The 12,940-nt window shown below is 38.8% G+C and overlaps 1 protein-coding gene across 2 annotated transcripts; it reads left to right on the top strand.

The window, feature by feature from the left end:
* The first annotated feature begins 1,188 nt into the window (after window positions 1-1,188).
* On the top strand, window positions 1,189-2,708 carry eny2 (ENY2 transcription and export complex 2 subunit). Of its 2 annotated transcripts, none has more exons than XM_036579323.1 (5): window positions 1,189-1,218; window positions 1,707-1,782; window positions 1,865-1,935; window positions 2,273-2,347; window positions 2,467-2,708. In XM_036579323.1, exons 2-5 carry the CDS (start codon window positions 1,715-1,717, stop codon window positions 2,538-2,540), a joined length of 288 nt encoding a protein of 95 aa, XP_036435216.1. In that variant the 5' UTR covers window positions 1,189-1,218; window positions 1,707-1,714; the 3' UTR covers window positions 2,541-2,708. The 2 variants fall into 2 exon arrangements, with proteins under 2 accessions (XP_036435216.1, XP_036435206.1); XM_036579313.1 differs by having other exon boundaries at window positions 1,190-1,292.
* The last annotated feature ends 10,232 nt before the right edge of the window (window positions 2,709-12,940 follow it).

Raw genomic sequence — 12,940 nt, 5'->3', positions numbered from 1 at the left:
GTCCTCATTCCATATTAGATCCTAAATTCTAAACTGATACATTCTTCATCATTAATTTTAACATGAGCTGTTCTGGAATGACACGCTGTCAAATTTAGGCCTATCTACTTCAGAATTAGCTCGAACTCAAACATTCTGACTGAACATTTCACTGATATGCTTCATTGATGCACTGAATGTGGATTATTTCAAGATCCATCTCAACATGTACAGTAAGGCAATTAAAGTAAGGCAACTAGTGTTATATAGGGAATCAAAAAGTTGGAAAAGAGCTTCATGTAGCAGAATCACACTAAAACTTGTCAGGGAGTCTTCACATCAGATATAACAAGGCACCTAAAAATAGTCATGTCTCACTTCTCAGACTTTTTTCCAGACTGGTTTCTAATATAGCATGGATAGTACAAATATAACCACAGTGGGCCTTCAGGTTAGTCTAACATAACAGCTGCCCTCTAAATAATGAGTAACTTTACTAAAGAGCAAAGTTGGGTCTTATCAGAGAACTGAAAAAAGGATTGTTTTCTCTGCTAAGATGAAAATTACACCTGTCAATTCTATGTTTCCCAATAGCATTCTGAACTGCCTGTTTTTTGGCACTATTTCTGCTCCAAACATGCCTGGACTTCGTTAATCAGTGTGTGCAGGATGCAGATGATTTGGCTCAGGTGCGCTGGTGTGCTGGAAAGACAAAAAAATGAAGCTTCAAGGACTATAGGACTGTTATAATTTGCTTCCATCTCTTTAATAACTCTACTTTCAGCGTTTGGTTTAGTATTTTTCAGCTTCTCAAGAGAGAAAATAATAATTTCTTCAGTTGAAGCAGTAGTTGAAGCAATACTGCCACCCTGTGGCCAAAAAAACAGCAGTGTAGTGTCTAAATGTCCATCATAAAAATAATAAATAAATAAATAAATAAATAAATAAATAAATAAACAAACACACAGTGCTTCGTCTCATAAAGGCTGAAACCACCCATAAATTACATCCGCTTTGAACAGTTGCAGCACGTTCATAAGCTTCTCTTACAAACTTCACAAACATCAGTCCATTAAATAGTTTACATTACCACGACAGATCTGTAGTTGAGCAGGATTACAATTCATTAATCAATATGTCTGATTTCAGACATTTGCGTCGTTGTTTTACTGCGAGTATAATTCACGAAGGGAGAGGAACCTTTCGTTCCCGTGTGTTTCCTGGGGGACACAGAGCGAGGTGGGGATCCGTCGACCAGAAGCTTCTCTAAAGCTGTTCATAAAAACATTATGCTCATTTCTGCAACAGTTTGGGTACATTTTTAAAATCACTAATCTAATACTAATATATTTCACGGTATTAGTCTTGCACGGTTTGAGTCTGCTAGTTTCTCGTGTTCATATTAATGCGCTAAACTAACTGGCGAGCTAACAAAAGACTAACAGCGACAGCTAACTGAACTTAGCTGCCCGGTCGAGTCTGACTGCAGTAATGTTAGTAGTGTAGCATTCACGTTTCCTGATATCGTATATAAAACCGCAACTTAGACTGGAGTGTGTCGTAAAATAGCTAGTTTGTTTATTGTCGTTATCGTATTATATTTGGCTGTTTAATGTATTACTGAACAGAATGAATACGTGCTTGTTTTAGCTGAGATTAGCTCTTTAGCATGCTAAGGTTGCCACTGTTTATTCTTCAGCATACTAACTCCGCGTCTCTTCTACCAGGTCGAGTTATGAGTAAAGAGTTACAGATGAGGGCCGCAATTAATCAGAAGTTGATTGAGATGGGTGAGAGGGAGAGGTGAGTTCATCACACTTTAGTAACTAGTTAACTATGGACCAGAAAGATTTCCCGGTGTTTTTAACTTTCCTTTGTGTTTTAGGTTAAAGGAGTTACTTAGAGCGAAACTCATTGAGTGTGGTTGGAGAGATCAGTTAAAAGCACACTGCAAAGGTAAGAACAGAGTCGTTCTAGATCTTGGACGACATCGTCCATGTTCTAAACGATTCAGGGGAGAAATAGTTGGAGAACCCACTCTCTTTTAATTTTCCTAATGATACTCAAGGTTGTTACATTACTACCAGTCACAACAACTACCTTTCATATAATTAATCCTTATTTGTTGAATGTTGGGCTCCTGCTGCTTGCCTTTGCAAAAAAGGCCAAGCCTTTCAAATAGTGGCTAATTTATTATAAACGGGAAAATCCCCACACTAATCGTGGCAGGAGTATGGAATATAGGTATTACCAAGAGACTTTAAAAGTGCTCAAAACAACCCTGGTTTTGCAGAGGTCATCAAGGAAAAGGGCATTGAGAATGTCACAGTAGAAGACTTGGTTGCTGGAGTCACCCCAAAAGGAAGAGGTAAGCTTCCACATTCAGTCCCTAAAACCTACACATTTAAAAAGGACAGAGATGTGTGTCTGTTGCACATAATTATGTGCATAGAGCAAAAAAAAATGATACTTTTCTGTTTTTCTCAGCGCTGGTTCCTGACAGTGTGAAGAAAGAACTTCTGCAGAGAATAAGAGCTTTTCTAGCACAGCATTCTACATGATGCATTACTGGGAATATGACCCTATGCCAATTGAAATGCCACAATGTTTGCTGTGAAGTTGTTAGTGTTTTTTATCTAATTGTTTGTCATGTTTGTGGTAAAGAAATATAAGCAAATCAGTTACATGATTTTGTTGCACCAATAAAATTTGCTCATGTTTATACATAGCACAGTGCTTTGAGTTGCTTTCTTTTGCATGGAACTGGTTTTCAGTCCACTGTGTAATAATTAAGTAGAATTTAAGCAGAACTTATTTAAAATTTAGCCTCAATAGACTGTGTGTCTGTTTTAATAACTTACATGTATGTATGTAAGAAGTCATTTTTTGTGTGTGTGTATATATGTATATATATATATATGTGTGTGTGTGTGTGTATATATGTGTATGTGTGTGTATATATATATATATATATATATATATATTATATATATATATATATATATATATATATATATATATATATTTAGAACAGTTACAGAATGAAATGCTTTAATTGCCTACAGAATCTGAATCTTAGGCTCTACTCTCAAGTTAATGCTGATAGAGGTTAAGGGCCAAAAGGGCTCTTTATCTGCATCTTTCATTTTTTTTTTTTTTTTTTTAGGAAAACAATGCAAATGTTACAGCAAAGTCTTGGACATTTGAATGAATACTGCGTGCTGGCCTCTAAGAGTATGAGTTTTTAAATTCAGCATCTCATCAGAATGTAAACATGAAGAAAGCCACTGTGTTTAGCAGTTAGCTTTTAAGAATCAACTGGTTGAAAAGGCATTGGCCAATGTTAATAGTCTGGTTAATAACAATCTAAAATTGGGAATATAACCCAGAACATTTATCTTGTTCACATGTTCTGTTGCGATAATATTAGTTTAACTGCACTAGTTTGTCCGGAGTCTGCAGAGAGAGAAATGTCTTTTACAACTCTGTTTCCGAAGAAGTTGGGATGCTGTGCAAAATGTAATTAAAAACAGAATGCAATTATGTGCAAATATTTGCCAAATGTTTTCAATGGGTGACCAGTCTGGACTACAGACAGGCCAGAATGGCACCTGGACTCTTACTATATACTATCTTTTACTGGAGCCATGTATATGTCATACAGCATTGATGGTGCCATCACCCATGCCATCACGGATGCTGGCTTTTAAACTGTGTGCTGGTAAGCTGGATGGTCCCACTCCTCTAGCCCAGAGGACGTGGCATCCATGATTTCCAAAAAGAATGTCAAATTTTGATTTGTTAGAGTACAGAATACATTTCCACTTTGCCTCAGTCAATCTTAAAGGGGTACTCGATTTTACAAAATTACTTAATCATTCGATGGTTTAGATGTAAACAAACTCATTCAGTGTGGTTTGGTGTGAAATGCGCCCTTCTAGAGAATCGTACCGAGTCAGAGTTGGTCACCATTATAGTACTAGGATCCAGACGTCAGAAGCATTTAACGGCTCCAAAAGCTACATCCCATTAAGTTATTACACACAATGGTTATGAATGCGTTGCTTGATACCTGAGGCATTGTTTTGTGATAGTTTTGTTATAAAGTTTTGATATAAAATGTCTTTTTAATAAAAATAAATAAATAAATACTCCAGGATTACTTCCTGCCGGTGCCATAACAGAGGAACCCAGAGTGAATAGAAACTGCGGGGGTCAACAACAAACTACTTGCTACTCTGCTCACCACTTTATGGGGTAGGACAGTGTGGTGCATTTGTTATCTATGGCAGTTCCTCTGATGAATAATGTTACTTACATTATTCATAAGCAATGAGTTTTGCTCACACCGCATGATTCAATGCCGCCAACCCAAACAACGCAAAAGGCATGCAGGGCGGAGAGGTACATACAGGGTGTTGTAAGGGAAAAAATAGTACCGTTCTGAACCTTGTAATTTGCATAGATGGAATAGAATGCTGAGTACAATATGGAGTACCTGTTAATGTAAAAACATTTAGTGGTATGTTATATGTATTACTGTTTGTGTAGGAAGATTCTGTCCTACTGTTTGTTCTGAGAACATACAGGCATTCAGCAGAAAAGATCTCCAGTAGAGCAACGTAGAGCACCTTGATGGAATGAGCTGGTGGCTAAAGATGCTCCTTCGTGTCATGGGATGTTGAGGGTAGGGGATGAGAGGGGGCAGAATTGTTCAGAATGTTCTCCAATAGTATTACCATCCTCTTCTCTGTCACTGCCTCCAAGAAGTCCAGAGTCCGTCATTTGACTACACAGGTTTGCCTGATCATGGGTTTTTCACTGGATGATTGGGGCACTTGGATTATCCTGTGCATACCATTGCTGTCCGAAGAAAAACATATCTCCAAAATGGTAACTTTACAGGAGAGAGCAAATTTAATATTTCAATGTAAGTAAAGGTAATGTGATTTTATTCCAAGCAATTTGAAGCATTTCTATCGGTCCAATCTTCCTGAAGGTTTCACACAATGTAAAGCTGCAGAGCTCAATTCGGAGGATCTAGTGGTATTCATGAGAAAAATATACACAGGACAAAACGTATCAGGTTCTGAACATTTTTATTTACCACAGGGTGCGAATGATTTTTTGAAAAACCCTATTCATTCTGGCCCTAGAGAAATGGAGCTTAGACCCGGAGTTCGTAATATGGGCATAACGAGGACTACAGAATGACTCACGACTACTGGGGTCTGTAATGTGATTGACAGAATAAAAAGAAACAGAGTAACAGACTGAAAGATAAGCAACATAAGCAACCCATCCTATACATAACAAATGTCAAACAGATGTCAGATGACCAAATCAGATCTTCCTTAGTTGTGACCGAATCAGATTTGTTTCATAATCAAAATCCTACACACTCCCACCTCATCACCACTGCAATGTAAGCGTTCAAAGCCCTTAAATTCCTAAACCAAATCAAAACGGCAAAAACAAATGACATAACTTTGATGTGTTGGGAGAAATTACCACTAATAAAGCCAACCAACCAAACCAAAATGACAAATGATCAATATCATAACACGAAAATCAGTCTACACCTAAATTTAAGTTGTCAAAAAGCTGTCTGTGGGTGTGTAAATGGAAAAGGAGCTAGATCTGTGCTCTAGGCAGTCATAGCCCCTCTACTGCCGGCCTCTGCCCAAGGAAGAAGAGCAGACCTCCCCAGGCAACACCAGTGGGAACTTCCTCCACCATTACCTGAAACAATGCTTCTAATCACCAAACAAAAAGCAAAAAGGTTGAGGTTAATTAACACCCAGCTTCTTGTTTAAATATTCCTGCACCTCACCAGAATGTAACTGCTGCACCATTTAAGGTAGAACAGGAAAATCTGAGTAAGAAGCTGAGGAGTAGCATTAATGTCAGACAATGTTACCAGTATTAAAAGTAGAATTAGGATATTTTGATAGCCTAACTCAGCATGTTGGAGGGTAAGAAGTAATATTAAGCTACGTCTGTACTGAATTGAAATTAAAGAATAAAGTGTTTAACACGTTAAGTTACTGCGCTGTACTAATGATATGCGCATGCTCGGTAGGAACACTCAATGGGTAAGAAACGAAACAGTTGATATTTTGCATTTTTTAACTTAATATCTTAATATATGACAGTGAGACTAGTCAGCATGATTTAAATACACAGTATGAGTTTATTTGCACTCTAAAAATGAATAAACTTCATGGTAACACCTGCTGTTTAAAATCGCTGTCTGCAGTTTTCATCTTTATGGTGAATTTTATACATTTTTATAGTAATATTAAGTTTGTATTAAACCACAATGAGTAGTCTGGGTGACATTAAGACCCAGATGTGTTTCTGGGTGTGCTGGGAGATGGTTTTGGGCACATATGCTGTTAAAAAGATGGTTCTTCAAGGGTTCTTTAGTAAACAATCAACACTCCAAGAACCATTTGCATAGTTCTTTGCATGGTGAAAGTGTTCTTTAGACTGATGCAGATTTAGACTGATGGTTCTTCTATTGTTACAAGAGATCGCAACAACAGCAGAACACTTTTTGGTGCTATATAGAATCATTTTCAAAAGGTTCTATATTCAACCATATACAACATATTCTGCATCAATTTTCACCATGCAAAGGACCATTTAAGCATGCAAATGGTCCTATATAGAACCATGTCTTTAATACAGAATGTGTGAAGAACATACATACATACATACATACATACATACATACATACATCATCTAAACCGCTTATCCTTCTGGGTCGCGGTGGGGTGCTGGAGCCTATCCCAGCTGTCATTGGGCAGAAGGCAGGATACGTGTGAAGAACAGTCTTTTTAAAAAGTGTAGGTGACAACCGACTTCTGTGTTGGCCTAGCAGCTCCAGTTCTAAACTAAAGAATGACAATTTGCACTTCAAACATGTTTTTACTGATCCGGGGTTAGTGGAAAATTGTGTAAGTTAGATTTTTTTTCCCAAAGCTATAAATAATTGGAATTGTGTGCAGTTTACTCTTTCCATTATGTTTGCAGTTCATGTGACTTAATCAAGATATTTCTTATCTGTTCTGATAATGAATTTTCTGTTTTACAGGTTGAGTTTGAATTCATCGATGTTTGGCTGCAATTGTGAACGAGGTGGAGATGTAAGTTTTGCAGTTTTGCCTCATATAATGAAAAGACTATAGTAAACCATTACAAAGACAATCATGGACGTGGAAGACGGGGTTTCAGTTGTATTTGCCCAAACTAATAGTTCTCCGGTCCTATATAGCTACTATTTATTTTCTGTCTGTGTCTCCTCAGATTAGGACAGAGTTCAAAAGTGTCCTCACCGCAGACCTTTTCCAGGCTTTTCTCAACTGACTTGATGGTCTGGTCCAAAAATTGCTGGAGTCGTACCACGCAGCAGCCGTGCCTTGAAAGAAGCAGGCGCTCAAAGGTATTTTGGACTGCCTTGAGGAATATGTAAGTGCAGGATCTGATGGCAATAAAATTTGTCTTTATGTTTTATATTTCATCTCTCACTGTTCTGTATATATCCTGTAGAACACAAATGAGAGGAGAAGGACTGTAGCTTTGCTTGGTCTGCCACACTACCTATTTGAAGATCCAGCAAATACAATCAGGATGTGTGAAACAGGAAAGTGTTCTACAGGATGCCTTTCCTTGAGAGAACTTCAGTGTGGCAGTTGTGGTGGAGGAGACCATTGTACCAGACAACCTCAAAGATCTGCCATGCAGCTTTGCCATGCTTATGGGTATCATCTTTTGTGTGAATCTCGAGTATTCACAAGCTATGAAGTATTGCAATGAGTTTCTACTGCAAGCGGCGATGATCAAACCAGACCTCTGCATGAATACACGGATTGAGAAACAAGTTTCTAAGGTACAAAACTATAAAAAAGCTGACAAATGTACACCATTTTCCTCTTGCCATGTAGCTGATTATTTCTGGAGTGCACATTTTGCTTTTTTTGTTTTAATCTGGAGCTGCTGGGCAAACAATGCTAACAAACACTAGAAGTCAACTGTCACCCTCATTTTCTCTGTAAACACATGTTCAAAAGCTTCTCTCAACACACTCAAAATGCATTCAGGTCTTAATTTTTGTCAGCCAGGTGGTGTAATGCACAGTATGACTTAATCTAGGAGACGTCTATATTAAGACGTGGATGTGTTTGGAGCGGGTTTAGAGAGGTTTTGGACATGTATTAGTGATGAAATCGGTGACAATTGACTTCTGGTATTTGTTAGCAATATTAACATAGCAGTGTAAAAACATAAAAGCATTTACAGTGTAAAAACAAAGTACTTATTTTCAAAAGATTTGCTGACACCTTATTTATTCGTTTACTTATTTATTCATTCTTTCATTCATTTGTTCATTCATTCATTCATTCTTTTAGTGTCCTTTTTCACTTTCTTTCTCCACAGCGCATTCTGCTCCAGAAGCTCCTATTTCATGACTTGATCTCCTGCATCTTCTTCTCCCTGGTCTGCTTTTTTAGCTCCTTATCCTTCTTTTTCTGCTCCTTCTTTTCTATCTCCAAAAGCCTCACCCTCTGCTCCTTCACGGCCTTGTAGTTGGCTTGGACCTCCGCGAGTACCTTTTCTTTCATCATCATCTCCTTTTCTGCTCTCCACCTATCTCTTTCATTCTGCATCTCCACCTTCATATTGTGGATTGTGCTTTTCAGCTGGCAGATTTCGTTCTCCAGCTCCTTCTGCTTTACCTTGTCCTCCTTTCTCAGTCGTGCTGTCAGGTGCTCCATGTGCTCCAGCAGGAGGCTGTCCACGGCCACTTTCTGCTCTCTCTCCATTTGAAGAGCACTCTCGAGGTGCTCTCTCACCGCTTTGTAAAATGTCTCCAAATACCCTATCTCCGCTTTAAGATCACTGTCGGGCCGCTCTCTCTGCACTCTATGAGCTGCCTCGAGGTGCTCTCTGTCCGCTTTCTGAGCTGCCTCGAGCTGCTCTTCCTGTTTAGCAATCATAGCGTTTACCTTCCCCCACACGATTTCCATGAGCACGTCCAGTTTCTTCTGTTCTCTTCTATGTGCTTTCTCCACATCATTCATCAGATCTGAATCGCCGCCCAGAATCGATAGTACTGCGTAATGCTATTATGTAATTTCTAGCAGTTGTGCTGTACTCTGCACAACGTGTATCCTTTTTTCAGGACACTGCACCGAAAACAGCACAATACACTCCAACTAGTTCCAGTAAATTACTGAACAAAACGCTTTAAGTTCTCACAGAGTGATGAAAAGACGCACAGTACTGCACCGCTGAAGTGCAATAGTGGAAAGAGGAGTTTTTCACCCCTATAGATAACCTCGCATCACGTGATCGATGACATCACAATGCGTTCTTTATATGGAAGCGATGACATCATACGTCGTATAAACGACGGTTCTATAAAAGATGTCACTCAGAAAAAAATTGCGATTCCAGCCTGAACACTACGGGGTTCTGCTTTAGGCCTGTACATGGAGTTAATGTTGAGCCAACAGTTTAAAAACAAAATAACAGAATCCTCAAGAAAAGTCTTAAGCTCATAAACGTAAACACAAAGTCGCGAACTTAAATAATGGGAAGTAAATAAAACTTCCCAAAAGAAAGCCGGTGCAGTTCCTCGATCAAACGCTAGGTGATGTACCCGCACTAACAGCGCTGGTGAGCTCAGTTCATTTCACTGATTCTGTTCCTACGAACGAACTGTTCGATTCAATGAATCGACCACCCGATAATGAATTTACCTTCAAACAGGAGCCGAGTCTCTGCACTGTCTGTTAATACAGTCCCTGTCCACTTTATTAGAAACCACTGCTTCCACTCACTGCTCAATTCATTGCAGTGGGGAACCTTCAGAGCCTTCTAGGTCTAATAATTTATGTGAAATCATAAAAATAAGTAACCTGTCTGTAATTTCCAGTTTATCGATACTATCGTTATTGCAGTAATGCTTGTATTTCATTGCGTTTTTGTTGGAACCAAAATGGTTGAAAGGGGGTAACTGTCCAATGAGGATGTTTTTCTCTGTCCAGATCTGGCCCATATACTGTAAAACAAGAAGCACTAGTGGATGTGGCCCAGATGAGGCCCACCACTATAAAATGAGTACAACAGATGTGGCCCAGAGGTGGCCCATATATTGTAAAGCGTGTAAGTTTGTCTGTGGTCCGGATCTGGCCCACACACTGTGACGTGAGTATATTTAAATTAAAAGATGTGGGCCAGATCTGGCTCATTTGGCACAAAGTTGAGCTGAGTACCCACCTTGGTCCCCGGCCCAGATGTGGCCCTGCAGGACGCCACACTCATTTACTGCAGAACATGCTAAATATTAGTAAGATTTCTTCTTAATAATCAATATGTGTCAAAAGCCATTTCAGAATGAAAACTCCATGTTGCTTTTTGTCAAATAAATAAAAACAGTAAATGAATGAAGGAAAAAAGATTTCATCTTTGTAACAGGTCATTGTTTGCAGTCTTTGTATGTACATCTTCAAGGACATATGCAGCAGGCCATTCTGCAGATCACATGCCTTAAGTCAAAGAGCACTATTTTTCTACATTCATAAACACACAAACCACTGTTTGACCTCATGGAACTGTGCAAAGATTTTAGGCACCTGAGAAGATGAGATTTAAAAAGCTATTTATCTGCGCAGTAAGAGTTTATTTGCTCAGAAAAACACTGATATTAGAATAAAAGCAAATAACATAATACAGTAAGTAGATTTTCTGTATGTGAATGTGTTGGTTTAAACCTTTCTAAATCATGGCGATCCAGTATTACTTGTGGTTATCATCCAATACCAACGTTAGTTAATCAATATTTCAATATGTTAAATCAAGTGTGCTGGTCATTTAATAAATCCATGCAATTAAGGACAACATCTGGAAACAAACCTTGTTCTTCACACCAGCTCACAGTACGATTTCAGTATCTGCTGAACTTGGATTAGAATGCTCTTTCTCTAATGTAGGATTATTATTCTGATTTGTATTTTTCTACTTGATGTGTATTCTACTATTTTATCTCGTTACTTTTTACTGCATTTGTTTATTTGTATTTATTCTAATTATATGTAATTTTATACAAGCACTACTATGCTCTTTGACAAGATAAATGATTTTAAATACTCTTACATCTTAGATGCCTAAGACTTTGCACAAAACTGTCAATATACACTATATTGGCAAAAGTATTCACTCACCCATCCAAATAATTGAATTCAGGTGTTCCAATCACTTCCATGGCCACAGGTGTATAAAACCAAGCACCTAGGCATGCAGACTGCTTCTACAAACATTTGTGAAAGAATGGGTCGCTCTCAGGAGCTCAGTGAATTCCAGCATGGTGCAGTGATAGGATGCCACCTGTGCAACATGTCCAGCCGTGAAGTTTCCTCGCTACTAAATATTCCACAGTCAACTGTCAGTGGTATTATAACAAAGTGGAAGCGATTGGGAACGACAGCAACTCAGCCACAAAGTAGTAGGTCACGTAAAATGACAGAGCAGGGTCAGCTGATGCTGAGGCGTATGGTGCACAGAGGTCACCGACTTTCTGCAGTCAATCGCTACAGACCTCCAAACTTCATGTGGCCTTCGAATCACGCTTCTCCGTCTGGCAATCCGATGGACAAGTCCGGTTTTGGCGGTTGCCTGGAGAACAGTGGTGTGGGGTTGTTTTTCAGGAGTTGGGCTCGGCCCCTTAGTTCCAGTGAAAGAAACTCTTAATGCTTCATCAGAACAAGAGGTTTTGGACAATTTCATGCTCCCAACTTTGTGGGAACAGTTTGGGGATGGCCCCTTCCTGTTCCAACATGACTGCACACCAGTGCACAAAGCAAGGTCCATAAAGACATGGATGAGCGAGTTTGGTGCGGAAGACTTGACTGGCCTGCACAGAGTCCTGACCTCAACCCGACAGAACACCTTTGGGATGAACTAGAGCGGAGACTGCGAGCCAGGCCTTCTCGTCCAACATCAGTGTCTGACCTCACAAATGCGCTTCTGGAAGAATGGTCAAAAATTCCCATAAACACACTCCTAAACCTTGTGGAAAGCCTTCCCAGAAGAGTTGAAGCTGTTAAGGGTGGCCCTACATCATATTAAACCCTATGGATTAAGAATGGGATGTCACTCAAGTTCATATGCGTGTGAAGGCAGACGAGTGAATACTTTTGGCAATATAGTGTATATATATATATGATAGAACATATTAGCAGTAACTCATTTACATTCATCAGTTTACATAAACAAGGTAACAACACTTTCATGTCTTAACAAACAAAAACTCCAGTCACAGATTTGTCTGAATTTGGGACATTCAGCGCCACAGAATGTGGCTTCAATTTGAGGGTGGACAATTTTTTTGCCAATCTAAACACATGGCAACCCCAAAACTACTTACTGATGTGAAAATATAAATGTATACGTTAATAAAAATAACTATTAATGTATATATTTTTTGAAAGGTCATTTGACAACAATCATTCTTTGTACAAAAAGTGTAAATTTCATTTCTCAGTAATATAATGGCTGCAAAGACTTATCCAAAAGTCCTATTAAACTGTTTTGTTTATGCTACTGTTAATACTACTAACTTCAGTATGAGTACTGATGTGCATTCAGCCAAAACTGGCCAAAATTAACATGAGGCTAGAGGCTTACTTTTTTAGGTGATGTCAGTGGTATAGTTAAAGAGGCTTAAACTGAGACACTGTTAAATTAAAAAATGTTTCAAAACCAGCCGAGTTGATGGAAGTAACGGAGGCTGCCTTATCAGATTTGAGCTACACCAGCTAACCGATACACCACGGTAAAGTTAGTTTTGTTGCATGGATGTAGGCGTGGTCTAGAAGTGCATGATTTTTCTTCCGACTGAAAAACTTGTCTCAGTTCTATGGTATTAACACAAAATAGCGGTACGTTAAATGT

Source organism: Colossoma macropomum, unplaced genomic scaffold, assembly GCF_904425465.1.
Source record: "Colossoma macropomum unplaced genomic scaffold, Colossoma_macropomum, whole genome shotgun sequence".
In the NCBI taxonomy this organism is placed as follows: domain Eukaryota; kingdom Metazoa; phylum Chordata; class Actinopteri; order Characiformes; family Serrasalmidae; genus Colossoma; species Colossoma macropomum.
The sequence above is the reverse complement of the archived record's forward strand: the minus strand, read 5'-3'. Positions and strand labels throughout refer to the sequence as shown.